Below are 27,956 nucleotides of genomic sequence, written 5' to 3'. Positions count from 1 at the left end.
AAATTTTAATCACCCCAGTTGAGTAACTCTCAACAGGTGTTTATGACCAACAGAACAGAACAGGAAAGCCGTTTTCCCTCTTCGGCACACAGAGATGCAGTAATTTAGGGTAAGAAGCAAACATGGAGTGGGTCAGACTCCCAGTTCGTTCAGACGGTTCCACCAATAGCTGCTTTTCTACATTAACCTGTGAAGTAGTTTTGCCAAAACGTATCATTTAGAGGAAGCTGCAGCTGCATAATTTAAAATGGCACTGAGTGGCTGTACACACGTGTGTCTGTGGGATTGTGGTGATCGTGCAGCTGTGTCCTGTCTCTCTGCAGGCGCCGAACATTCACGTGTGTGTGTGGGGGTGGGTGAGTAGGCGTGTGTGTTCAGAGACTGTGGGGGAAGGAACATGTGCGCCTCTCCCTCCAGCTTTACTCTCCATCCCGTCAGTTTTGATTGACAGAAGAAGAAGGGAGGTGTATAATTTATCACTTCCCCTTGGTCCCTCGGTGCCCTGCAGCCGCAGGACTGAGGTTGGTCCCTCAGAGCAAAAGTCAGATTATTAAATCCTTAATGGACAACACACACACACACACACCCCTGCACGCACACACACACACATTCGCTGTTGGCATACCTCCCTGGAAGCCTCTCTGTCATGTTTAATGTATAATGAATGAATGATTCATGGCGGGGGAGAGAATTTTGTATTTTAGGAGTACTTACTCATTTATACTGCTACCGCTCGCTTTTTGCCTTAGATAAGATTTTTTTTCTCAACATATTTCAGATAATTACACATTCTACTTTTATATTTGTGCAATATTATTGTCTCATATGAGAAAATATCACATTGCTGCTATTAAGAAAGCTCATCAGTTGACTAAATGTGACTATAAATGAGATAAAACATATGCAAGAAATCTCTTAATGCGTCACACTCCAATATAAAATATATCCTGTTGATGTATTAGTAACCACTATGGCTTGAATCATTATCAGGTAAACTGGACAAGATCAAGATACAATAGTTTCACCCAGATCCTTAAAAAATTAACGATAAAAAGAAATAAAAATTGACTCTCGCTCCTTGTGGGCAAACAGACCTTCAAGATGTCATCAATCCAAAGGATTCAAATGGAGACAGAAAGGCAGGGAACCATGAGGCAGATTCACTTAAATAATTGAACTGAGACTCCGGAGCTCAAAAAATAAACCGTGAAACTGTCAGCTTAGCATAAGCCAGCAGAAACCGACAGGGTACAGGAAAACAACAGGAGGATCTGATAAAGAACCAGGAAGTTTTACTGACTGATGGCTGGAGCGCTGATTGCAGATGAGTAACAGGTGCAGAGAGCCTGAAACCACATGGGGACAGAAAATAACACAACATTTCAAAATTCCCCAAACAGAAGGAAAACAAATCAGAAGTTTATTCAGAATATATAAACTGTGAAGCTTAACATTCTGAAACAAGAATATTAAATGTTTTCTTTTGCTGCTGATTAATTTGCATAAACGTACAAGTGCAAAGATGACAAGTAATTTGTAACCTAGTTTTATTCAGACATATACATACAGTTCTCTACTTACAGAAACATAAACCATGCTACTACAAGCACAACATTAGACATTGTAATATTTATTTTAATTGCAAAGTTTTTTTACGTATGATTGTAGAATCAGTTGTACTTTGTTTGAACCTGTTTGACCGATAGTCAGGGGAAAGATGTGAGCTAGCCTTGCTTTTCACTGTAAATATCCAAAGCAAAGGGGTAAGGGCAAAAGTAAGTATATATGGATTCGCTATTATTATCACAATACCAATGGTTGCAATATCACAATCGTAAAGGTCAGCTTGGAAGCCATATTTGGTTAGATGCATTTCAATTGCTGATTCACACTCGGCAGGCTTGAATCGTCTCACCATATGTATAATTTCAGTGGCTAAAATGCTAAAGCTAACATAAAATGGTGGTGAAACTGTATTGATTGATGTAAAAGTTTACTTTTTTATTCTGTGGTATGCAAGTTGTACACTCTGTTTAGAGTCCCAATCCTCAGTCTTCTTGATACATTTTTGCATACATAGATTTTAGAGATTATAACTTATAAATAAAAGCCTACCCACCTGTTATTTGTTACTGCATGTGTAACCTTGGTATTATAATCCTCACTGTAATGGAGAAAATCTTCTTGCTACAGGACAACAGCGCTAACAACTGCATCAACTCGTCTACTTTTGGCTGACCTCAGTTTGTTTGGTTAGAGTAAAAATCACCTTTAGTCAAAGGAGTAAATCCATCTCAAACTTTATGTTATTGTAAGGCTTCTCTGCCGGAGAAGTACATTTGCAACCACATGCATACGCTCCATATTAATGAGGAAGTAAACTCCCACAGACTGGATGTGGGATTTAAACGTAGTGAGGTGCACCAAGCTAACAGTGGTTGGAATTACCTTAAAGATATAAATTAAAAAACTTAGATTATATTAGAGTGTGTATGTCTGTCAGAGTCCTGCATTTTGCTAATGTAGAGGCAGATGGTGCAGCTCTAGGAATCATCTCTCTACATTGGGTGAACAGCAGGTGGTGCCATCATGTGCACGTTGATGTGTGTGTGTGCGTGTGTGTGTCCTACACAGCAAGTGAGGAGAGTTCACAAGGACGTGGCTCCAGATCTTGCCTTTGGCTCGTGTCACTAACACTTATGTCTACTTTGCTACACATGGCTTCATGCATATGTATGTGTGTGAGTCCTGAAATGAAAAAATACGCTGTTGAAGAAGTCGACTCAGGGTTGTGAGGTGTGAGGGCAACAAAAAGCTGGGATGGCAACAGAAAAAGGAAATTAAAAAAATGGTTTTACTACTTGTTCTTTGTGTTTTTGAGAGATTAGAGTGATCGATCTAGTGTGGGAAAACTGGGCTGAAAACTACACAGCAAAAACACAAAACATTACCAAGTATTTTTGGTCTGGTTTCCAGTGCAAATCTCTTATTACACTTGAAATAAGATAGAACTAATTTACAAGTAACTGCTCAGGAAGTTATAAGAGCTTGTTTGAAGTCAATAATTCCTTGACATTGATGAAAAAGTTCAAGTTCCATTGGCAGATTGTTTCACTGGTCACATGGGAAAAATCTCCTGTTATAAGTGTAATAATCCGCTAGTTATATAGTGGAGGATGGGCAATATGGATTTAGAATTACAAAATATGGTACTGTTGTGATAACGATAAAGATTAAAAAAACATTTACTTATTTTTTAGGTGATAAATAGCTTTGCAGTATGTAGACAAAATGGCACATCATTCAAATGCCACAAACATTGGTTTGTGGCATTGGTCTTGAAAAACAGTAATCTGAAATAAGATTATTCAAGATGCCATTTACTTAGAAAAGTGTGGTTTATATCACTGGACTGCTCCCAGTAGCTGCATTTCATCATATTTTTGAAATTACTGACATTTATTGATGCGTTAATGGAACAAAAAATGAATAGAAAAGTAAAAATAACATTTCCAAACACACTGTCAGTTTTTAAAAAAAAGTATTTAACATCTACAGCTGAAATTTATCATAACAGTAAATCAAAATTCTTATCATAAGTATTGTTTCACGATAAATGGTAAACAATACGATAAAAGCCCACTTCTACAGAAGACATTTAACAGTTTTCTTGTGTTGCTCAACATCTTTGTCGTCACTTTGACTAATTTCCAGGAAGCGCAGGGCGAATGAGAGCCGCTCTTGTGATTTGACAGCCTGGAGGCCATTAGCGGAACAGATGGCTTCTTAGTAAATGAGAAATGACATTCATGTGAAATGTTATGGGAAACAGACACGGGCTATCTGGCCGGTGGGGTCCGGACAGAGGCGAGAGGAGAGAAAGTGTCTGATTGGGTTACTGGCAGATGTCAGTGTGCTGTTGGGGTCTTCTCGTTTTGCAGAACCGAACGACGCAGCGCAGACAGACGGACGGTCTCTTAAGTGGAAAACCATGTCAGCGCTGAGTGCCGTTTATCAGGCTGCCCTGATGTGGCGCTTTGAGTCTCATCCGACGTAAAAGAAACAGAGGATGATTGCGCCGGTGTAAATCTTTCAGTCGACAGCTGCTACACTGGAGGTCGTGTTGCTCCAAAATGCATTTGGATACATTTTCTGTCCATTGAAATCTTCCAGGAAATCTAAGTTTTATGTAATTTAGAGAATTTAAACTGGGCTTTTCATAGATAGTTGATGTCTTTGTGTTATTCTGTTGAACACAGTCCAGATATAGGTGGTTTGCTTTTCTATGTGCTGGACCTGCAAAATAGTTATGGGTTTGTCTCCCTCATCTGTCCTCTCTGCTTTTCCATATAATCATTAGAGAAGACAAGAGAAAACACCTGGATGCTGCTCTAGTTGCTTTATTTAAACATTTTTCAGTAATGGTTGCAGCCCAACCTTCCTATGACCTTTTCAAAGTGGTCTTGGTCAGTAAATCTTCACATTTCTGATGTTTTTCATTTCAGTATAGTCTTTGAAGGTGACCACGACAACAGATTTACACGTACCACTGAGGAAAAATGGGTAAAGTGGACAAATGGAGAGTAAAACGAAAAGTGTCAGGCCTAAAATAATATGAAACTCCTGTTTTTAAGAAATCTAAAAAAATTCTGACAATGGATCTGTGAGATTCAGTGTCCTTCACTCGATCATCTATATGCCAAGTTTTCTTCAAATAGCTCTTTTGGAAATCATTTTGTTGGAGGTGAAATAAAATTTTTCTGTCCTTCAAAATGGTATTTGTGATATTTTTTATAGTCAACTAAAGAGGAAAAATGGAAGTGGAAAATGAGTCTTTGTAGCAAACAGCAGATCCAAATTAAAACTAGTTCTCTGCTAAAGTTGTTTGGTCGTTCAAGAAACTTTTTATGTCTGGATGTTTGTGGCGTTTGAAATAATAAAAAATATATTTATCTGGAAATAACTGAGGTAATTTTGTCTGCTCTATACAGTCACACAGTTCTTGTACCCATTTCATTGGACACGGACTAATAAACTTTATTTGCTGCTGCTTTTCTAAATCATGCACAGCATTTCTAAAGATTTGTGCTACATATGTTGCACCCTTGCAGATTGCTCTTTTTGTGTGTTTGTTTTGTTGCCAGCTGTAAAGTGAAATCTTAAATACTACAAAATAATCTTATTTTTGATGAATAGTAATCAGGAGAAAGAATTATGTTACAGACATGAGTTTTGGCAGCTGAATGCTGCTAATCATATTTTGGCACCATTGGTAGTTAATAGTGGGCATGCAGCCCATGCTGTTTGTGTTTACTCTTTGTCTTCTTCCCCTCCATTATGAAAATGTTTAAAGGAAATGCAGCATGTTGCTTGAACGGAAGGCAGTCATTGTAGTGCAGAGTATAAAAGTATGTGTAGTGCTTGTTCTTTTTTTTATGTTGTAGTTCATTTTATTTTAGTTATTAGCAGATTTCTTCTGCCATAAATTATTGGTGTAACAATGGATTTTGAAGAGCAGATCTGTACACACAGGATAAACATGATGCATCTTTTCCACTGGGGCCTAAAACTGCACACAACTGTAAGCCGTGTTGTAGATGAGAGTCATGATTCATTAATTAGTAAAATTTGTTTGTGTCGCTTTACGTCCCATGCCTGAATGATCAGCATCAGTGTTAAATCCTCTGTGATCAGTGGGTACAGTATGTTTGTGTTTTATCAGGTTGTGTGTGCAAACTAGTCTCTTGAGTTACCTCTTTGGACATAATGCTGTCCTGCATGCGTGGGTGTGAGCGTGCGTGTGTCTCTTCTGTCCGTAATTATGTCCGGCCCTTTTCATTATAGATCAGCTTGAAAAGAAAAGGTGTGAAATCTGTCAGATTTCCCCTCATTTAAACACACAGGTTCAGTTAAAGTCTTCCACCAAAGACACTGAATAAAACAGCTGTGCTTTTCCCCTCTCTGTAGTGGGGATACATACACCCCCTCACACACACACACCATTGGTGCTTTGTTGTAAAGAGGAAAAGAGTAGGAGGGAGAGTGACTGACTGAGAAAGCAAACAAGAGCTGGAGCACTGTTCAAAAGCTTCTGGGATTTGATTTATGTGATCTGTTTCAGAAGGGGAGACAAATATAGCTGATATAGCACACCATGTATTATGTAGAGAAGATTCTATTGTTTACTGTACATTACTATGTTTTATTATTTAGCTTGTTTTATGTCTCCCAGGGGAATGAATTTTATTCAAATACAGAGCTCCACATGAACAACAGATTCAAAACAAACACAGACAGAGAAATGGCACTAATTCTTCCTCTCCTTCTTTTTCTGTTTTGTCCAGCAGAGCGAGAGACATTCAAGGGTGTGACGAACTTCAGCACCTTCCTGCTGGACTCTTCCACAGGGACCCTTTTCCTGGGCGCCAAAGATGCCATTCTAGCTGTGGACACCAACAACCTGAAGAAACCGCCAAAAAAGGTGATGCTGCAGTGCAGGATAAGAGCAAATTTATATGTGTGTGGGCTGTGTGGATAGAAATGGACCCAAATTATCAAATGTTTCCTTTTCACACCAGATGAAACAAATAAGTCATTTGAGAAAACTATTCATTCTTGTAAACCTATGAGTTTTATAAGTATGTCACCCTGAAATCCTCTGGAGTATTTTTTTTATAACTACAAAGTATTTATGTTGACATTTTGCCTTTTCTGTACAGTATTACTATTGCACAGAAAATTAACCATTGTGAGACAAAGTATATTTCTATTCTGTTCTATTCAAAATCCTGATGATCAGCTCATAAAAGTTAGAGAACTTGTATATAACATAAACACTAGAACAGTCTTGATTTGATAAAAAAAACAAAAAAATCATTCAAAATGCTAAGAGAAAGGGTGAATTATGCTCAAAGCAAATTTTCTTTTATTCCAAAAAGATGAGAAGACAAGTTTCAATCACTTCTGGATCTCACACATGTGGATATGGATTATAAAAACAAAGTGTTGTATTTTTAACTGGATTGTTTTTCCTGGATTTGCCCTTTTGCCTCATGTTTCAGACACATGAGGCAAAGAAAGAAAACTGTGCAAGAAAACTTCTTCCAGAGTTGGAGAAAAGAGCGAGTCTCACCTCTTGATAATATGAACATAACATATTTGAGTTAAAGGATCTTTGAAGATCAGCTTATTCCAGTGAAAGGCAACAATAGCAAATCTTTTTGGGCTACAGGATGTGATTAATCTGATATTGATCAGCTATTGGTAAGCAGTTGTTGACTTATCTGGTTCTTTCTTCTCACCTTCCTTCAGATTGATTGGGCCGTACCGGAAGAGAAGAGGAAATCTTGCGTGGGGAAAGGAAAGACGGAGGTGAGACTTTTTAAAGCCCTTCATCTCCGGTTTGATTTTGAAATAACTCAGATTTATAGACACAATAAGGTATTGTGAATTAATTCTAGCTAAATTTTTGTGTAGCTTGATTTAGAGGATCTCCTATTGTTTGCTGTTTCAGTATCAACAATCTGGAAAATGCAAAAAAAAAAAAGAAATTATGAACTTCAGTTTTTTTGCTTGACATAAGCCTAGTTTCTGGTTTTAGCTCGAACCAGTTTTAAAAAGTCAAGCTTCAAAACCACAGAAATTTCCTTTATGCCGTTCACTTTGACCTGATTTTAAATAAAATTGTGCTATGAGGCGTAATTGATTTGATTTAAAACAGAAAATTGCAACTTATCAAACAGTTTTGAAAGTATTGGATAATTACCTACTCCTTAGGTAATGATGTTATCTGTGACATCCAAAAGTTTTTTTGTCCTTTTTTCAAAATGCTTAATTTGTCTTGTGATTGTGGGATAAGCATAGCAGGCTTCTTTCTGCCAGCTGACCAACAGTGTGCAGCATGGCTAATACATATTCTAGTTCTATGGTCAATTATTATAATTTTTTTTTTTGGCCTTGGAATTTTTTTGTTTTGTTTATTCAGTGCAACGTGAATGTGATATGGGTAGATGTGGTCAGCCTCACTAGATATTTGCATTCTTATTTTCTATAAAATTTACATAAAACAACAAAAAATAATAATAATAATACAAGAAAAAATCCCTTGTATTGTATGATGGAAAACAAGTGACAAAGATACAAAAAACCTGAAACAATTCATGTAATTTTGTGATACTATTTTTATATTTTTGGGACATACGTACTTGTAGGTGGTATGTACTGGATCCAAGTTGTATTCACCTCTGCACCTATTTTTGTAGCATACATTGGTGTGTGTGTGTGTGTGTTTTACAAGCCCATATTGCTGGGCATCAGACATGAAGTTCTGGGACTGATGCCAGGCCCTCATACAGGGTGTTAGCTCGCGAAGGGACACAGAAGCAGGAGACAGGCTGTATATAAAGTCACAGATGTCCACTAACCGCCGGAAACTGATTAAATAGAGCGTAAAGTACAGTCAAGCTTTGCCTCTTCTTCTACCGTGTCTACTTAAAGTAAATGCTAACAACTTGTATTTGTTCATTGATGCCGGAATGATTCATAGTTTTTTTTTAAATGCAATGTCAGATTGACAACGCTTTTAAGCTTTAATGGATACTTGTGAAATTACCGCCTCTCAACCGTGTTCCAGTAAGTCACCTTTGTATACTCAAAGTTCATTTTAGCAGTTTACTGATTTCTTTGTTCCCGTGTAAAGAAAACTGGGAAGCTGACTCACTGATAAAAGCAAGAATACAAAGGGATTTTTTTCCTGCAAAAACATTGATTAAAAGATTATGCCTGAGTTAGAGGGAATAAGAAGAGAGAAGGAAGCAACTATGAGAAAAAGCAAGACTGCGTTTAGAAAACCACGGCGACAGACTCAACAGAAGACCACCTGCATGTGTTTGTGGTCTTGGTTATCTTTGAAAGAGACAGCTTAGAACCGCTGGAGTGAGAACATTTTGGAGAACTGAGGATTTTTGTCTCCTCACCTTTCACACCACATTTCAGGGTTTATACAGCTTTAGAGTGAAGGTAGATTTACTGGGGAAACTAGGAAACTAGCGGTTTACTTAAACATTTTCTAACTTAGAAACCCTCTTCTCAAGCAGCTTTCCTAAGCTAACCACAACGTTATATTTCTGGGCTTTTATTGTCTTTTTCTAAGTTTCACTGACAACATACCATGCATAGTTTTCTTCAATAAAACCAGGATCAGAATTGTGCTGATCCAGGCTCAAATATTTGCATACATGTTTGCTAATACTTTTAGCTTCAGCTTGATGGCTGCAAATATGTGTGAGGTTAAAGTTCAACTTGCTAAACTTGAACATAAGTGGGGAGGCATGCTACACTTTTCCCTTCCACATTTTCTAACTGGGAAGGAAACGTTTCACTCCAGAAACTGAGACAGACTATTTCCTGGATCAGGATGGTACTCTGGTACAACTCTGGAATAAACTTAAGAGCCTATTAAGAATGATCAGTTTCTCTGATTTTACTTTTTATAGGTTTATGTTTGAGTAAAATGAACATTGTTCTTTTATTCTATGAACTACTGACATGTCTCCAAAATTCCAAGCAAAAATGTAGTATTTATTTGCAGAAATCATATCTATTGATTTGATGATCATATCACCAAGTGGATACCAATAATGCAGGTCCCATTGGCTGAACTGGTAAAATTTAAATCATTACTGCAGGATTTTACTAAACACAGATTATGAATATGGAAATGCCAGATGCAATAGATTTTCTTCCAAATTAATTTGATCTATTTATTCATCATATGACTGAAAAATGCCTACAACGAACCCATGAGTTAAGGAATATCTTATTCCATCTGGCAGCTTCATTTAGTAAAAGGCTGAAATCATAGAATTAGTCATTAAAAATGAATAGAATAACAATAGTCTTATTGTTGTGTTAATTTAAAGCGGCACATTAAATTCTTAATCCTGATTTGAGGCTGTATTATTGACTGGAGGGTATTTTGGTTGGCAGTGGGCCTCCCACGGAGCTGAACCAGCATGGCGGTGGCGGCTGGTGCGGGTTAGCGGGGAGGGCTGGTTCAGGTGACATGATCTGGGCTTGGGAGAGGATCTGTTCCCTGGGGAAGAGGTGACTCAGGCCTGGAGCTCATCCAGAAAAACATGCAGTCTTTGTGCTGCACACACACACACACACACACCCACACACACCCACACACACACACACACACCCCCCCACGCCCACACATGCACACCCCCACACACTTCAATATAAATTACCTGCGTCATCTTTTCCTGCTAAGTGAGGTGAGACTATAAAGGTATTTTTCCACTTCAGACAGACAGAAGAAATAAAAGTATTACATTGTTGGCCTGCTGTTGATTGTTTTTGGATCATGAACAAAAGAAAGCTATTTACATCCCAAAACAAACTTTTAGAAGACCAAAATATTAATGTTTAAAACATATGCAGGTATGTCACCATTGTTCGTTATTTATCTACTTTGTGCATCAATCTGCAATATACCTTCAAATGTGGGATATACTATGAATATTTACATGGAAAGTTTTCACACAGAAATCTAAGAATGTATTATTATATTTACAAAATGTTGAAGTTGAACCAAGGAGTCAAACTTGGGCCTGACTGATTTCTGTAACTTTGTCTCCCCCTGCAGGCGGACTGCAACAACTACATCCGTCTGTTGGAGTTCCTGAACGACGGTCGCATCTACGTGTGTGGCACCTACGCCTTTGACCCCCAGTGTGCATTTCTGGTGAGTGTGTCCATCATCTTCATACTTCTAGGCAGCAGCATGTAAATAATCGGCTGCAAACAAGTCATTATCTGCTCTGTGTTTGAGTTAAGAGTGGCTATTAAATTTCAGACACAAACGTAAATGTATTTTATTCAGTTTTCATGTAAAACGTCTAGGTGCATAGAAAGTAAAACATGTTTTTCCTACTTTTTATGCAAATAGAAATCTAAGGAGAGTTTTTCATGGATTTGTATGTGGTTATAGAACCACCTCACACTGACTCTACAGCTCAGCCAGATCCTTACCGGCGCCTCTGGGCAGTTTAGTTTAACCCAGTCGTGTTTTTTTTCTGTCATCCTGCAGCACCTTCCCTCCTTCACCTTGGAAAAAACAGAGGATGGAGCAGTGAAGATGGAGACTGGGAAGGGCAAATGCCCCTTTGAGCCCAATCAGCGTTACACAGCTGTAATGGCAGGCAAGTGGGAAAACTTTGGATCAGTTCTTAACTGGCTTAATTCATGCTTCCCAAGCCTGCTCTGTTATAAACGTTTCTCTTTCTTCTCTTCAGATGGCATCCTATACACAGCAGCCACCAGTAACTTCCTGGGAACTTCCTATGACATCTGCAGGGCAACGGGCCCCGAGCAGGAGCGCGTCCGAACCGACCAATCCATCAACTGGCTCAACGGTGAGGCGCTCAGAAGTTCTCCAGCACCCAAATACACACATTTGATCTTGTGAATGACCTTACTGGACATTTGTTCTTGTTATTCATGTATTCAGACCCAGAGTTTGTGAGCTCGGCGTTGATAGAGCAGGCCCCAGACAGCAACCCGACCGGAGACGACGACAAAATCTACTTCTTCTTCACTGAGATGGCCAAAGAGCACGATCTGTACACCAAAGTACCGAGGGTGGTGCGGGTTTGCAAGGTAACCCAGAGATTTGACGAAATTGACTTATTTGCATTTCTTTTTTTGGCTTTGCTGGAGTAAATATACGCTGTCTGATTGTTCAGTCTGACGTGGGAGGGATGAAGACTCTGCAGCGACGATGGACCACCTTTCTCAAGGCGCAGCTGGTGTGTGAAGACAAAGCGAGTGGTCAGCGTTACAACATCCTGACAGACGTTTTCACGACTCAACACTCCCCAGAAGACCCCAGCAGCACACACTTCTACGGGCTGTTCACCTCACAGTGGTAAGAACGGTCAGAGAAAACAATTACCTGAAAATATGCTTTATAAAAGTGTTGAATATGTGGGCAAAAATTGCACAGCAGTGACCAAATTATAAATAGATGGTAACTTCCTTTTTAATATTTTACCAGGGCGTGATACAGACAAGTAAGACAAAACAGTTTTCTAAACTTTAAACCACGCTTTGTAATTTTGCCCCTTTTTTTGTTTCTTTTGTCCAGGGAACCCAATGATATCTCAGCGGTGTGCGTCTTCAGTCTGTTTGACATCAGCAAAGTGATGGACGGTCCTTTTAAAGAGCTGAAGAAGACATGTGAGAACTGGAACAGTCCTGAGACTGTCCCCACACCAAGACCAGGACAGGTGCCGAGCGCCACCGCTCTTTCTGCTTTCACTAATACATTTTGTTTTTTCCTCATTTAACTATTTTCTTTTTTTTTTTACTGTTTAGTGTTTGAACAGCGACTTAAAGGCTCAGGGATTCGGATCCTCATTGAAACTTCCTGATAAGGTGCTGACTTTTGTGAGGGATCACCCTCTGATGGAGAACAGCGTCACTGCAGCGCCCCTGCTGGTCCGGAAGGGAATTAAATACACCAAGCTGGCTGTGACGCTGATGGGCGAGGCGGAGGACCGGAGAGGAGCCGTCCTCCATCTTGGAACAGGTCAGAAGAAAGGAATAGAGATTAAACTTCTAAAATATGAAAACTTTTATTTTGAGTCACTATGCTTATATTTCTCAACTACATTTTAAACTATTCATTCAGGCAATTTTTTAAATGCTCAAACAGTTGATTGGCTTAAAATTCAAATATTTAAAACATAGCAGCAGAAAATAAAATTCAGTTTGTATTAATTTAATATGACTTTTTCTTTATTTGAACTTAAATAAAAACATTTTAATTGGTTCCTGTGTTGTAGATCGTGGGGAGCTCCACCAGGTGGCAGTAGCGAACCAGAATGCAACTTTACTTCAAGAGATTCCTCTTTTCTCACCCCAAGAGCCTGTTAACAATATAATAATGCATCAGGTAAAGCATTAGCTTTTGTCTCTCACATCCAGCCTTTCACCTTTTTTATTTAGCTTGTTGAATCGTAAAATTAAATTGCTAGTTTTAGTGTGTGTTGGTTCTGTAAGGCGTCGCTGTGTTTCCAGGGCCGAGCGCTGGTGGGCAGCCCGCAGTCGGTGGCTAAAGTCCAGACTGAAGGCTGCGCTCTGTACTCCAGCTGTGAGGTCTGTGCCAGAGCCAGAGGAGTTGGCTGCGAGTGGAGCGCAGAGGACAAAACCTGCAGATTCACACTCACAGAGTGAGTATAACAACAGAAAGACGTCTGAAGCTGAAAATGTAGGGCAGATTACCCTACATTGCCCTATTTAATATTTAGATATTAAAGGCGACTTTTAGATTATCTTTGACGCTTTCCATTTTATATAATGTAAATGTTTTGCTTCATTCATCAAATATTTATCAAGATTATTCTTCTTACATCACTAAAAATAGTCAAGACAGGGTAATGTATAAGACAGAAACAGACTTCATTGTAATTCAACTGTATGTTTAGAATGTACATACTGAGTGAAATGTCTCATATAAGACAGAAAGAAAAAAGACAGAGAGAAAGAATAAACTAAAGAAAATTAATAAATCAATTTTAATGAGGCACTAATTAAAGGAGCAATTATAAAAAAAATCCAAAATAATCCACACTACTAAAATCCACAATTAACAATCAAGCAATGATTAAAGATATCAGGAATCAGACAAGCATCAAACAAAGAACTAATTAAACTTTGATTTTTTTATTCTTTGTTTTTCTGCCACCTTTTCTTTCCTAAACAACCAGTTGACATTTTTTTGTCGCATTAGTCGCTTTACTTCACAGTATTTTGCCAGAAAGTAGCAAGAACGGGGAAAATCACATTATTAATTGAGAAATTTCAATTAATAATTTTTCCTTTGCTAAAAAAATTATCGGATTATTTGTTGTCATTTATTTTTATTTTGTTTGCTTGCCCTAGATTGGATTAATAATAGTTAGTTTACAACAGTAACTAAAGTAGCTAACTATACAAGAGTCCATTCTGTTACACCTATCTTGTTCTGTTAGTCCTTATTTGTAATGAGTAATAATAATGAATGACCAAACAGTCAGAAAACATATTAAGAAAAAAAACATCACATAATTAAAAATAAACGAACCAAACATAGTTATTGGACAAAAGGAAATAGAAGAATAAACATTAGCCAACAATCTGAGTGATTCTCTGTTTTTCTGCTTCCAGTCCCGGTTCAGGTGACGTTGTGGATGAGGCCTTAAAAAGCTGTGATTCTCAAGCGGGTAAGTAGATCCAGGTGTCATATAAAATGAGCAAAGGTCTCTCTTTTGTTTTCGAACCTTCACATCTCGTGGTAAATACAGTTTTTAAGCTCTCTGCTTCCCTGTGCTGTAGGACGATGCGATCCATCCACCAAGGTGCTGAAAGTCTCCCCTGGGCTGCAGATCCTGTTGCCATGTGTCCAGCTTTCTCCTCGGCCTTGCAGCTGGGAATATCCTCCCCACAGACACACCAGGCAGCACCACTCTGACTTGGCGGTGACCGTGACAGAGGAAAACCTGGGGAGCTACGTTTGCACATGCCAGGTACAGATTTATGTTTGTGTCCATAGAGCCTTACAAAAGTATCCATGGTGACTCAACTTTATGTGATAGAGCAAGATCAATTTGTACAAACAAACAAAAATCCAAATAATGTGACCTTAGTCAATATTTTTCTAATCACCTTTTACTACATTTAGCTGCAGGTCATTTGGGGTAAGTCTCTAGCAGCTTTACACATATTGAGACTGAAAATGTGTCTTTGCAAAACGACTCCTGCACAGTTAGATTGGATGGAAAGCATGTTATATTTATATTTATTATTATGTCTGTAGGTAAAGTTTCCTGTTTGGCAAGAAAGCTGACTCAAATCACTAATCAAATCTGCCTAATGGAATAAACAAAGTTGATTAATTGATTATGAACTGAACAGAATATCTTTTATATTTACTGTTCCTCATATGGCTGGCAGTGAACTCTGAATTGAATGTATTTAAAAAATATATAATCAATAATAATAATTAATATTGTTAATAATTATTCATATTATTATTAACAATAATAATAATAGGAAAATTGAACTTCAGAGGTTTTTTTTAACAAAAGATTTCTTTAAAAATATAATTAAAACATTTTTTTTCCCACTTAGCATCTCCACAAACATTTTGCTATCCTATTGCACAAAGTTAGTAGTTTTACCAAATTAACTTGAGTCTGAATCCTGTTGAAGGCATTGTATCACACTTTTTGCTTTATCCCAGTATTTTTTTTTGTCTTTCAGGAGGGAGGACCTAACGTCAGAGACCCGACCCCCTGCCGGCGAGCGGCTTTTTTCCTGAACTTGGAGGAACCCGATGCTAGAGGATCGTCTGCCCTGAATGGAAACCGACATCACTTAGCAATCTATGTCCTTTTATTCTTCTTAGGTCTAGTATGTGGAGCAATTCTCCTCTATGTCTTAAACCCGTGGAAAAACAGCACCCGCTCTGGCAATCGCGCTCCCGATAACTCGTTGTCATCGGGAAAGGAGCAGAAATTGCTGTGCTCTTTGACAACGCCGCAGTCCCAAAGCAGCTCCAGCCTGGTGTCGGACGGCTTCAGGTCGTCGGAAAAACAAAACGGCAAGACGACGTCAACCACGGCCACTACGCTGCTCAGCAGTCAGGGTAACGGTGGCCCCCATGCTAACAGCTACAGCGGCTCCAGGATTAGCAGCAACACGAGCAATGGGCATTCTCTGTACAGCAACTGCGACACCAGTGGCAGCGGGCTGAAGCTCAACTCCGAGATCCTAGTAGCGAACGCGCTGGGGGGCAGGACGGGGACGAGGGACTGGGGGCGGCCAGATTTGGGAGAGAAGGAGGCGGGGGAGGGAAATGGAGTGGATGAACTGCTGGGAGCGAGGAAGAAAGGACTAGAGGACGAGTTCGTCAGTTTGTCAGAATTTCAAGCTCCACTTGCTCCGTGTGAAGAAAGCTCAATATGAAGGAAAACATTCTGCAATCTGCAAATAAACTCAATGCCACTTTAGGTACTGCTAAATGCCTTTGAATGGGAGCTGTGGCATGAAGAGAGAGACTAGGGATCTATGAGAATATGAGTCAAAGTCTCTTCAGAGGACTTCTATGAATGGGCTGAAGCGCACCATAAAAAATATAAGCGTGTGATACACCACTGTTGTAACACTCAGGAGAGCCACAGCTTACATTGTTTGGATGTAAATGGCAAATGTAAATAACTGAGATGTGAACATGAAAGTCAGTCGTCGTGTATTTCCAATGTTAGCAGGAAATAAAAGATGAAATGCCTACCTGCGTAGACGTGGAAAAGCCATATTTTGTTGTCGTACTGTCTGTCATTCACCTGTACCGATGGAACTTCAAAAGGCAAAGTGCACTTCAGTTGTAGCTCCTTTCTCTGTAACTAGGTGTCGCTAATTCTCTCTCTCTGTGGTCGCACCGTTCATACCGCACACCCTGATGGATCCAAACGCACCAAAGGACTGCTGAGCCACGCAGGGCCCAGTTCTGGCACCAGTCTGGGCCCCAGTGACGGAGAGATGTCGCTGTCAGAGACTAAAGAACCAAAGACAGGACTGTTCCTGTCAACATGACTGTTGTCCCCAAGAGCTTCACAGATTCAGGGTCAGATTCCTGTCTGGGTTTGGGAGCCGACCCGCTTTCTAGATTATCGAAACAAGTCGAACGTCTTTCAAATGATGTCTTAAAGATTGGACCTTTTTTAACTCAGAGCCACCGTCACCTCATTCTGTGAGTGGATTTCAACCTAAATGTCTTGTTTTTTTGTCATGTGTTTTATAATAAAAGAAAGTGGTGTTGTCATTGCATCTTCCTATTTCTTTCTCTGAAATCATTAAATATCACAAAATGTAATTATTTCTAACTGAAATATTTACTAGGATTATGTTTGTCCGATATTAAAGTACGTTTGGTGTTCTGGATTCATTTAAAATTAAATTAAAACAAAATCTTTATTTATTCCAAAGGAGAATTACATGTTATTGTAACTCAGACCTTTCTTCAAGGAGTAGCAGTCAGTATTACAGCGGCTCTGAAGAAGCTCCTGACTGAAGACTCATTAAGAGGACGCTCAGGATTTTCCATATTTTGAAACATTGAATTGTGACAATGTTGAGTTTTATTAGATGGATGGAATCCTGAATTGGAGGGTAATTTTATTGACCCATCAGTTTACAGTGTAAACAAGGGAAAACCAATGAAAGTGGAGGGTTACTCCATTTCCCTGGAGATCTTTCTTCTGTCAGGTGCTGCAGTAAACACTCCTGTAACAACAATGCACGTTGTAGGGTAGAAACGATAAACTCAAAGTCAGAAGTTGATAAACCATTTCTACATTTGGGTACGGGAATGACAGTTTTTGTAACTTTGACATCAGGCCTACTTTACTTTTATTCAGAATTTTAAAAACCTCTTGATCTCCAGTTTCTCTCCCTTTTTTTGCATCTCCAACATAATGAGACAAAAAACAGCTGAAAGATTAAACTGAACTCAAACCTGATTTGTTGACATCTTTATTGGTAATCAGAAAAGTAAAACTACACAGTGTCACATTATTGCATTGCATATAATTTATCCCAAACCTGTATCTTAACTTTGTGTAAGAAGTTGACCTGCTTTGATTTTTGAACTTTCTGCATTGATGGACCGACCAGAAGAAATACAAAACCACTTCACAAATTTGAGTCTGTGCAACCCAATGCCAAGCAATTCTTCAGATCCTTCAGTTTTAATTTAAAGCTGCATATTTAGTTTTATTAAAAAGAAACAGAATCACCAACTGGCAAGGAACACCTTGATCAGCTAACATACAACTTGTCATTTATTCTAGATTTTTCTCATAAAAACAAACAAAACAGAAGAGAAAGAATTTAATTTTAGAATAAGCTCTGATTAAGCTTGCCAAGATTGCTTTCTTCGTGGTTTACAAAGTCCCAGATGTCCTGCATTTCCTTTTCATAAGCCTTTATATCATTATTGGCCTGTTGAATCCTTTCATTTAAAAAGTTATCGACCACAGTGGGGAGTTCGCTCAGGTAAAGGTTCTTCTCTGCTATGACTTTCAGTCGCTTTACAACAAGAAAAATCTCGTCAACATCTTCCTGAAAATCTTCTATAAAACGTGTAAGCCCATTGTCCAGCTGTGCCTGTTGGGCAAAAGATTTTTCATGTAAAATGCAGACTCAATTATTTTTTATTGAATAATTATTATCAACTGATCACATTTAAACACAGTGCTGTCAGCCCAGAAACCCACCTTCTTTTTGGCTGCTTCATTCAATCCACCTTGATAATATTTTGTGAGAATTTCCTGCAAAATTACAGAAAAAATTAGTGATCTATTTATGCGTATCGCTCGGTAAGAGTTCGCTCATAACAGGACTGAATACAAAGCGAATTTCAGTCATTATTGTTGGAAAGCGGCAAAAAGATATTTTCTAAAACAAGTCAACTTGATGTTGAGTTAAAAGTAAAACATTTACAATTACACTATTTTTCCTTTTCAAAGTTCTGTATTTGTTCAGCTATTGTGCTAAATGTGTTTGTATTAACCCTGCATGATAATGACCAAACCTGAGGAAGAAACATAATTTATTTACAGTATTTTTTTTTTACCAGATTTTGCTTTGATTCCAGTGAGTGTGTGACATGAACCAGTGTAAACAGAGTGAAGATGAGAAGCAGTCCTTTGGTGGCTCCAGGTACGTCTGCTGCTGCCATTATGCTGGAAATTTAAACACTGAACACATTTTTGTCAAATTAATAAAACAAGACTAGAAGTGAAATGTTGCTCTTTCAACAAATCTTAATGTTATAACACATCTTACCAGTTGGATCAGAGAAAGAAGAGCTGATTTTCAGATGCCAACAGAAGAAATGACTAAATCCTGCTCCAAACATGTCTTAAGTAACCCTTGACCCTTAACCCTAACCCTGTGTTATGTCACGCCTTCGTCTGTGTGTCCTGCCTCTTACGAAATTCTTTCAGTTTCGCTTTACAGCAATAGAGACAACATGTAAGTGAGAAACATCTGCTGCACAGTAACCTGTTGGTATTATAGATGTAACACCTGTTTATATCTTGGCTCTAATGACTTTGTCATGGTGATTGAACATAACCATGTTATTGGAACTAATAACCAGAAACATAAATAAATAAATCCGTCTTATGGTGACATATATTCACACAACAAGCAGCTGCAAGGCCTTACAGAACCCAGTTATATTGAATTATGAAATCTGAATTACTTATTTGGGATGAAAATAAAAGTAACATTTTTACTGTTCCTTTCACATTTTATTTTTTCAATTATTTCGAATTATTATAAACTGCTATTGCTTTTAATGTCAATGGTTTTGTCAACAATTGGTTGAGGCTTTACCATCAATGGTTTTCAATGCTTTTTACAGGTTTTAAAAAGCAGCATCTTCAGATGATGTTTCAGAAAACACCTGTTGATGAGGTTTCTCCAGTTTATAACTACAGCTTTTGTGGTTCACTATAATAAGATGGCTTTCATGAAACTCTCATTTAGCCTGGTACACTTGTTTCTTTTAGGATAAGAATGAGAACAACATTATATAACATAGTATAATCGGTGTAATCAGTGTAACTTTGTATGTAGTTACAGTAAACATGCTACTTTACTGAAAGGAGAAACATGCAGAGGGGATTTCTGAGAAGTGTAAACGGGTAGGTCAGAGTCACACCTGTTTTGGGCCTGATCTCACAACCCGATCTGAAAAATGTTTGACATGTGAGGAGACATGAGGATGCGTTCGTGTCTCCTCACATGCTCAAAATCTCTCTTTCAGTAAAACGGTATGACAAGGAACATCAAGACACAAAGTTTTAAATACCATTCAGTTTACCTGATTGCTTATCATGTGGACGGCACAGTGTTAAAAGATATCTAATATTAATAATACCCTCATTTTCAAGTAAATCATTTATATCATTTAAAAGGTTAAGGGGAAGTTCAACCATTACCCCCAAAATGTCAGGCTATTTTCAGGTAATTTCAGGTAATAACATAGTGTTTTCTATGTTATCTCAAGATTTCTTCTTTATCCATTTATCCTGTACTGTGGAAATCTAAAAGGACATAAAGAGGGTTAGACTTTTTTTTTGATAGTCTTTATGTTTAAGTATTTGTGGATGCTGGATTCTCATCCTTGCTTTTAGGCTGCCTGATATGAAACTTTCTTGTCCGGCATCTAAACCAACTGTAGATTTTACTTAACGACAAGCAACACATTTTAATTTGTACTCATTTTATCCGCGTGCCTGTGATGATGGTTTGTTTTTGTTTTGTTCGGACAACGAGCAGCTGGCTGCACCAACGTTCATGAAAAGTTTTGTGTCGTTAGAACTTGTTGAATCCAAAGCTCTTCTGTAAAATCGTGACTACAATTTCCCCGAAACATTGCATACATATAGCCGTAAATATAGAGGTTTGTTGCTCCAACCCCAGAATGAGACGCCAAAGTCTCCTCCGATGGCTGATACATGATGACCGCTACTAGCATCATGGCTGAATTATGAATACATTTCATGCAAGTATTTACATCTTTCGCTGGCATGATTAATGACATTGTGTCAACAAGCTTGTTCAAATGTGATTTTAATTACTTTTTTTTATTTAATGGACACTGTGAAATGAGTTTTTTCTACATCAGTGGAATACTGACAAAAATTTGCACACATTTGGAGTGGAAACGTAGCTATAGTGTTCGCCTTACTTATCAACACCTGATACTTGCAAAGCGAAGCCCTGAGAAACTGAGTGAGAAGAACGTAAACGATAAATCTGTTAATGGTCACCGTGTGGCTGCATCATGGCAGCCAGATGCTTTTATTTTGCTAAATTTTTATTAATAGCTAAATGTTCTTTTTCAGGGCCATAGGAAGGTCTACACACACACACCCTCTCCCCCGCACACACACACGGACACCTTCATTTCTTTGTAAGTATTTAACTAATATCAGAAGCTCTATGGAGTAAACATTGGTTCTTCTGGTATAAATTTAAAGTGGTAATAAAGTGAGTCATGATATTATTGTTGTGACGTCCGTCCCAGGTTGATGGTTTCCCGCATACTGGTTGTTACAGGCACCTCCGAGTCAAAGTCCAAGGCTTTTTTGTGGACCCAGTCCATGCCTGCTGCCTGCACTGTTAGACCTTTTATTGTAATTTTACAGTAACTTACTGGCAACACTGTTGCCAGCAAGTTACTGTAATTACCATTCTACAGTACCTTTACTGTTATGATATTTCACAGTTAATTTTTACTGTGAGTGTGCTTTACAGTTATAACTGCTTTACTGTAATTGTATTTTATAGGAAAGCTGGTCTACTGTAAACTTGTTTCACAACATAATGTCAGTTTTACTGTAAATTAAAGTTTACATTTTTGTAATATAAGAATATTTTACCATAAACCGAAAAATTTCATAAAAAAAATTTTAGTCCAAGTACTGTGAATAACAGGTATTTATTTTCAGCAGATTTGTAGAAATAAAATCCATTTACATATTCGCAATGTCATAAAGAACAATGTCACAATACTGTACAATATAATGTGTTATAAAACAACTAAACCATAGAACACATTTCCTACATCAGAAGAACTTTTATTCCATTCGTCAAACAAAATCAGTGGGATCCATCTTGTGGAAGCTGAACTGTAAAGAATAAGACAGACAATGTGGGAGGTCATGAGATGGTCAGGAAGTTATCTACATTTTCAAATCGACAGGAAGTTGACAAATTAAGCTGAAGTGACAATGTTCAAATGCATAAAATCTTTGTCATAAAGCAGCATTAAGTTGATAATTTGTTTTAAAAGAAAATCAATTGGACTGAAGTGATAATAGAAGCTGCATAAAGAATGAGCAGGACTGGCTTCACTTCAGGTTTTTGGATTGTTTATGGCAAAAGCAGTCAGTCAGTCTTCAGTAATTCAAAAGATTGCGTACTACAAATGTCCCCAAGGGGACGATGAAGTACAACAATCTTTTTAGTCATTTTGTTGGTGCTGACGGATTACTGCAAAGGTGTGCCTAATAAACTGAAAACTGCATAGTATAAAAATACACCACACTTAAACGACTACACACTTATACATTTCTGTGATTTATTAAGAGATGCAGCGACATCCACTTTTTACCACGGACACAGAAAAGATGTAGGCTACTCTAAAGGGCTATTGTGTAGGAATCACATGGCATTTATAAATAATCATTAAAATCATATTAAAAAGGCTAAAGTAAAGTCAGAGCATGCAAGATAGGAGGAAAAGACAACAAAATAATAAACATTTACATTTGGTAAAATACTTACCTAGCTGGAAGTCCTCCATTCAAATTCAGCGAGTCGTTGGAAGAAGGTGGTGATCTGGGAGTTGACACTGACTACTTTCCTCTTGACAAGACTTCCCGTCTTGCGGCTTGTACCGACTTTGGCTGTGCATTTGGTACCAACATCTGGATTGATCCTCACAAAGAATCTTTTAACAGAAATAAAATATATTAATTGTATTTTTTAAAATGAAGACGTACAATACAGCAATCAGCTATGGTTCTTCATCATCAGTCAAACTGTCATTAAATTTAATTCATAAATGGCTTGGTGTAGAGTACTTGCCGTTGTATCATCTCCAGCGTGGTGGATGCCGACTCCTGATACTCCAGATTGAAGACATAATATGACCCAGAAAAGACAGCAAGGACGCTGGCAAAGTCATGTAGTTGCTCAGGCTCGAAAAATACCTTCTCCTCCATACTGACCATCCACCGGGTTGCAGACATCAAGCTATTTCCTAAAATAGACAAACCCTTGTCAGGCTAACGCTAGTGAGTAAAAGTACAGACTACCATAACAATTACATACATTGCTACAAAAAAATTATAGTGATAGAAAATATTCCTCTTACCAAGCATGATTACCCTTGGTGTAGTGGGTAAGGTCATTTCCATTTCAACAGACATCTTGGTGGAAGATACCTTTAAAACATAAAAGGAAAACTTACTGGTAGTAATTTATATTTAAAGGGCCAGTTCACCCAGATTACAACAGGTTTTTGAGAACCTCATCCCGGAGACTAGACTAGACTTTACCCCTACATCCTGCTACCACTCTGAAACAGCGGATGTGAATGACAGTTTGTGGGGCTAAATGCATTTTTTAAAGCATTACATTCCACAAGTGTTCAGTCTGACTTCTGCAATGGCGGTGACTCCTGTGCATGTGGGACCTGAATGCAGAAAATGTTCTGAAGGAAGCAGGACATTGCTCTATTCCACATGCAAACCGATAATTAGCTGTGTGTTGATGTTTCTTCACATGACTACAAAATTCTGTAAATTCTGAAGTACAAATGCTGCAGAATTTACACCTGTACATAATTGCACCTGTTAGTACTGACTTAACTTTAAATTTGCAGGAGCATGGTTTAAACATGTGAACAGTCCTTGTATGTAACCAGGGTTGGAAATTAACTTTTTTGTCCACCTGCCACTGTGGCTGAACCAACTCAAAAAATAACAGAAACTACTTTAATGTTTTTCACCTTTGTCCTCATTTACAGACTCTTATACACTATGTTGGAGATGTAATGGTACTTTAGCAGGCTAACCAGCTGTAGCAAGCTCAAAGTTATAGATTAGGTTAGCTGCTCCTCTACATTTCCAGACTATTTTGTGGCTTCAAATATGTTTGAAGAGCTGTCTTTTTACCTGTTGTCTTGTCTTTTGAAGAGATGAAGCTATGTTAGCACTCAGCAGGACAGAACTGCACAGCCACTTGGAGGGAAAAAGCTTGGGAGTGAAAAAAAAAGGTCATCTGAAGAAAAGAAAAAAAAAGAACAATGTTAGAAATTCATCTTTACTGACCTACGTAGCTAATCTGCACTTTTAACGTTTGCAAGATCATGGTTTAAACAAATGAACAGTCATTAGATGTAAAAAAAAAAAAAGAAAAGGGGGGGAGGATCAATTATCAGTTAAGGTTATATTGTTTGACAAAGGATGTAACAACAATGCTAACAGACACTCAGCACTGAGCTCATCTCAACCCAAAGCCGCCTGAGGAAGATTAAGCGGCAAAAGTCAAGCTAAAACCTTCAACGGTAAAATTAGCACCTTAGCTAATGTTAATTCCAAACCAGTGTTAAGGAGGAAAGTTATTAGGTTAGCTTAATTTTGGAAAAAGCATGGCTCTCTTTCACTCCTGTTCTCCCGGGTCGCGACCGGATGTCGTCACGGCTGCAAGACAAGGCGAGGCCCAATGACGTCACAGATCACAGAGTTTAATTCATACAAAGCAATCGACAACAAAGCTGCAGAGATACAGAGATATACATTTTATACAGACAAAGGGAAAACAGACAACACATAAGACAGACAAAGGCGCCCACGTGGAGGAAAAAGATGAAAAAACCTCTAACTCCGTTTGCTGGCCTGGAATTTTTAAACAGAAGAGGAGTTTCCCTATTTAATATATGCAAAGAAGGCGTTCCGTTCTTTGACCAATTAGAGACCTTGTTCGGCCCCCCAAAGAACCCCGGAAACTCCCCTGATTACAGCTCCGATGTCTGGTTTTTATCTAAGTAAAGGCGGACCACTTCGTGCCCATCTCCATCCGACACGGGCCGAGAGGCGCCAAGAAGTCTGTTCCCCCTATCGGAATGTAAATTTATTGCTCTGTCTTCAGCGGGGGAGGAAAAGGGCCCTGCTTTGTTTGAATGTCTGCTATTGTGAGCTCCCCCATGCTCCACAGAAAACTGTTCCAAATAAAGTGTTGGCTATCCCTTTACACATGTCGTAAGATTAAGTGTATTTTTAGCATTAAATAATCATTTTCCTTAGCACCAGCTCAAAAAATAACAACATCATATTTTCCTATCTTTCACCTCATTTACAGACACGTAACTTATAAGGTTGCAATATGCCAGTCATATAAAACACCAGAGTTAGTAACGTAAAGGTAACGTTATTTTACCAGGCTAACCAGCACAAACCAGCTCATGCTATAATGCTAAGTTATAGCATGATGCTATAAGCTACGTTAACTCCATCTAAAATGTACATTTCCAGACTAGGTTTTGGCTTCAAACAGTTTTCTAAGAAGTGTTTTTTTACCTGTCTTGAAGAGCTGAAGCAGCGTGAGCCCACAGCACGGAGACAGAGCTGCACTTGCACTTGGAGAGAAAAAGCTTCGGAGTTTAAAACAAACGTCATCAGAAAACAGTTGGAAGCGAAGCCACGCTTGATGACGTAGCTAGATAAACTGCATATTAATGTTAGCTAGGATGTGAAAAAAACAACAGTACATTCTCTCTTTCTGCCTTAAAAATATGTTAACCACTAAAGGAGTAAAAATACAGAAACAGGGAACCACGATGAAGCAGCTATGATGGCCGTTGGAAATCAAATATAATTCTTATATTATAAGTACAGAACCACTACTGTAATGTGTAAACAGTAAATTACTGCAAATTCAAAACATACAGTAAGTTACTGTAATACTATGTACTATACCCATAATGCAATGCAAATTACAGCGTGTGACGTAATCCCTGAGCCGCGTCAGATAGCGTGGCTGTCAGTACGCCAACAACATGCCAAAGCGCAAATGTATGTTTACCGACGATTTACAAAAGAGTTTCCCCGCTTTTAGACCACCCCCGCCCCGCTCCAAGGTGTCCTGGTTTTCCCAACTGAAAATATGGTCACCCTATCTTATGGTAGTTTTACTGGGCATTTTGTGGTATTTAACTGTAAAAAATACAGCAAAGGCTAACAGTGTATGATGACCGTTGGAAATCAAATAGAATTCTTACTGTATATTATAAGTACAGTACCACTACTGTAATGTGTAAACAGTAAATTACTGCAAATTCAAAACATACAGTAAGTTACTGTAATACTATGTACTATAACCATGATGCAATGCAAATTACAGTAACTACTTGTAAAGATGTCTTATGGTAGTTTTACTGGGCATTTTGTGGTATTTAACTGTAGAAAATACAGCAAAGGATAACAGTGTACCTTTCTCGACAATAATTGAATTGGGTGATGGGAAATCCCCATGGAGATTGAATAAAAATCCTGTGGTCGTCCACACAAGAAGAGACCCTGGCATGGTGTTAAATTTTTATATGAAACCCTACCTTGTTGTATTTGTACAAGTTCAATCACGTAAGAAATTGGTTGCTTGTTTGGAACTGTGGTTTGTGTCTATGCTTTCAAAAACATTGACCCTGGATTCAAGTCCAAGCCAAACCTACGTAGTGGTATTTGTAGAAGTTTGAATGCATTAGTTGTCAGTTGCTTGGTTGGCACAATGGATAGTGTCTGTGCTTTGGACACATGCATCCTGGGTTCGAGTCCAGCTTATGACCTGGTATCAATTTTTTAAGCCAAACCTATGTAGTGGTATTTGTAGAAGTTTGAATGCAGTAGTTGTCAGTTGCTTGGTTGGCACAATGGATAGTGTCTGTGCTTTGGACACATGCATCCTGGGTTCGAGTCCAGCTTATGACCTGGTATCAATTTTTTAAGCCAAACCTATGTAGTGGTATTTGTAGAAGTTTGAATGCATTAGTTGTCAGTTGCTTGGTTGGCACAATGGATAGTGTCTGTGCTTTGGACACATGCATCCTGGGTTCGAGTCCAGCTTATGACCTGGTATCAATTTTTTAAGCCAAACCTATGTAGTGGTATTTGTAGAAGTTTGAATGCATTAGTTGTCAGTTGCTTGGTTGGCACAATGGATAGTGTCTGTGCTTTGGACACATGCATCCTGGGTTCGAGTCCAGCTTATGACCTGGTATCATAATTTTTTAAGCCAAACCTATGTAGTGGTATTTGTAGAAGTTTGAATGCATTAGTTGTCAGTTGCTTGGTTGGCACAATGGATAGTGTCTGTGCTTTGGACACATGCATCCTGGGTTCGAGTCCAGCTTATGACCTGGTATCATAATTTTTTAAGCCAAACCTATGTAGTGGTATTTGTAGAAGTTTGAATGCATTAGTTGTCAGTTGCTTGGTTGGCACAATGGATAGTGTCTGTGCTTTGGACACATGCATCCTGGGTTCGAGTCCAGCTTATGACCTGGTATCATAATTTTTTAAGCCAAACCTATGTAGTGGTATTTGTAGAAGTTTGAATGCATTAGTTGTCAGTTGCTTGGTTGGCACAATGGATAGTGTCTGTGCTTTGGACACATGCATCCTGGGTTCGAGTCCAGCTTATGACCTGGTATCATAATTTTTTAAGCCAAACCTATGTAGTGGTATTTGTAGAAGTTTGAATGCATTAGTTGTCAGTTGCTTGGTTGGCACAATGGATAGTGTCTGTGCTTTGGACACATGCATCCTGGGTTCGAGTCCAGCTTATGACCTGGTATCATAATTTTTTAAGCCAAACCTATGTAGTGGTATTTGTAGAAGTTTGAATGCATTAGTTGTCAGTTGCTTGGTTGGCACAATGGATAGTGTCTGTGCTTTGGACACATGCATCCTGGGTTCGAGTCCAGCTTATGACCTGGTATCATAATTTTTTAAGCCAAACCTATGTAGTGGTATTTGTAGAAGTTTGAATGCATTAGTTGTCAGTTGCTTGGTTGGCACAATGGATAGTGTCTGTGCTTTGGACACATGCATCCTGGGTTCGAGTCCAGCTTATGACCTGGTATCATAATTTTTTAAGCCAAACCTATGTAGTGGTATTTGTAGAAGTTTGAATGCATTAGTTGTCAGTTGCTTGGTTGGCACAATGGATAGTGTCTGTGCTTTGGACACATGCATCCTGGGTTCAAGTCCAGGTCATTGCATGGTTTTTAGAGCTTATATCAAGTAGCATAGTATCTCTAGATGTTCGAG

At 38.5% G+C, this 27,956-nt stretch overlaps 1 protein-coding gene and 1 long non-coding RNA gene across 3 annotated transcripts in view; one reads left to right on the top strand and one right to left on the bottom strand.

Annotated features, from left to right (window-relative positions):
* The window catches only part of sema4f (sema domain, immunoglobulin domain (Ig), transmembrane domain (TM) and short cytoplasmic domain, (semaphorin) 4F), a 58,818-nt gene extending 41,943 nt beyond the window's left edge, over positions 1–16,875 (top strand). Inside the window, exons 3-16 of one of the 2 annotated variants that reach the window (XM_032583587.1) lie at positions 6,345–6,481; positions 7,312–7,371; positions 10,652–10,750; positions 11,096–11,207; positions 11,301–11,420; positions 11,516–11,664; positions 11,751–11,932; positions 12,152–12,293; positions 12,382–12,595; positions 12,852–12,961; positions 13,087–13,238; positions 14,215–14,270; positions 14,383–14,573; positions 15,310–16,875. In XM_032583587.1, coding sequence (XP_032439478.1) covers positions 6,345–6,481; positions 7,312–7,371; positions 10,652–10,750; positions 11,096–11,207; positions 11,301–11,420; positions 11,516–11,664; positions 11,751–11,932; positions 12,152–12,293; positions 12,382–12,595; positions 12,852–12,961; positions 13,087–13,238; positions 14,215–14,270; positions 14,383–14,573; positions 15,310–16,014 — 2,429 coding nt within the window. In that variant the 3' untranslated portion in view covers positions 16,015–16,875. The remainder of the gene's footprint in view (positions 1–6,344; positions 6,482–7,311; positions 7,372–10,651; positions 10,751–11,095; positions 11,208–11,300; positions 11,421–11,515; positions 11,665–11,750; positions 11,933–12,151; positions 12,294–12,381; positions 12,596–12,851; positions 12,962–13,086; positions 13,239–14,214; positions 14,271–14,382; positions 14,574–15,309) is intronic. The other variant, XM_032583588.1, reaches the window with a different exon arrangement.
* A 689-nt stretch (positions 16,876–17,564) lies between these two features.
* Positions 17,565–18,965, bottom strand: LOC116733070 (uncharacterized). The gene is made up of 4 exons (XR_004341937.1): positions 18,895–18,965; positions 18,683–18,806; positions 18,324–18,377; positions 17,565–18,213 (listed from the first exon to the last, which is right to left on the bottom strand). It is a non-coding gene; the product is annotated as an uncharacterized LOC116733070 (long non-coding RNA).
* Between the last annotated feature and the right edge of the window lie 8,991 nt (positions 18,966–27,956).

The sequence above is a fragment of the Xiphophorus hellerii genome, chromosome 14 (assembly GCF_003331165.1).
Source record: "Xiphophorus hellerii strain 12219 chromosome 14, Xiphophorus_hellerii-4.1, whole genome shotgun sequence".
Lineage (NCBI taxonomy): Eukaryota > Metazoa > Chordata > Actinopteri > Cyprinodontiformes > Poeciliidae > Xiphophorus > Xiphophorus hellerii.
Note: the sequence above shows the minus strand (reverse complement) of the source record. Positions and strands in the feature narration are given on the sequence as shown.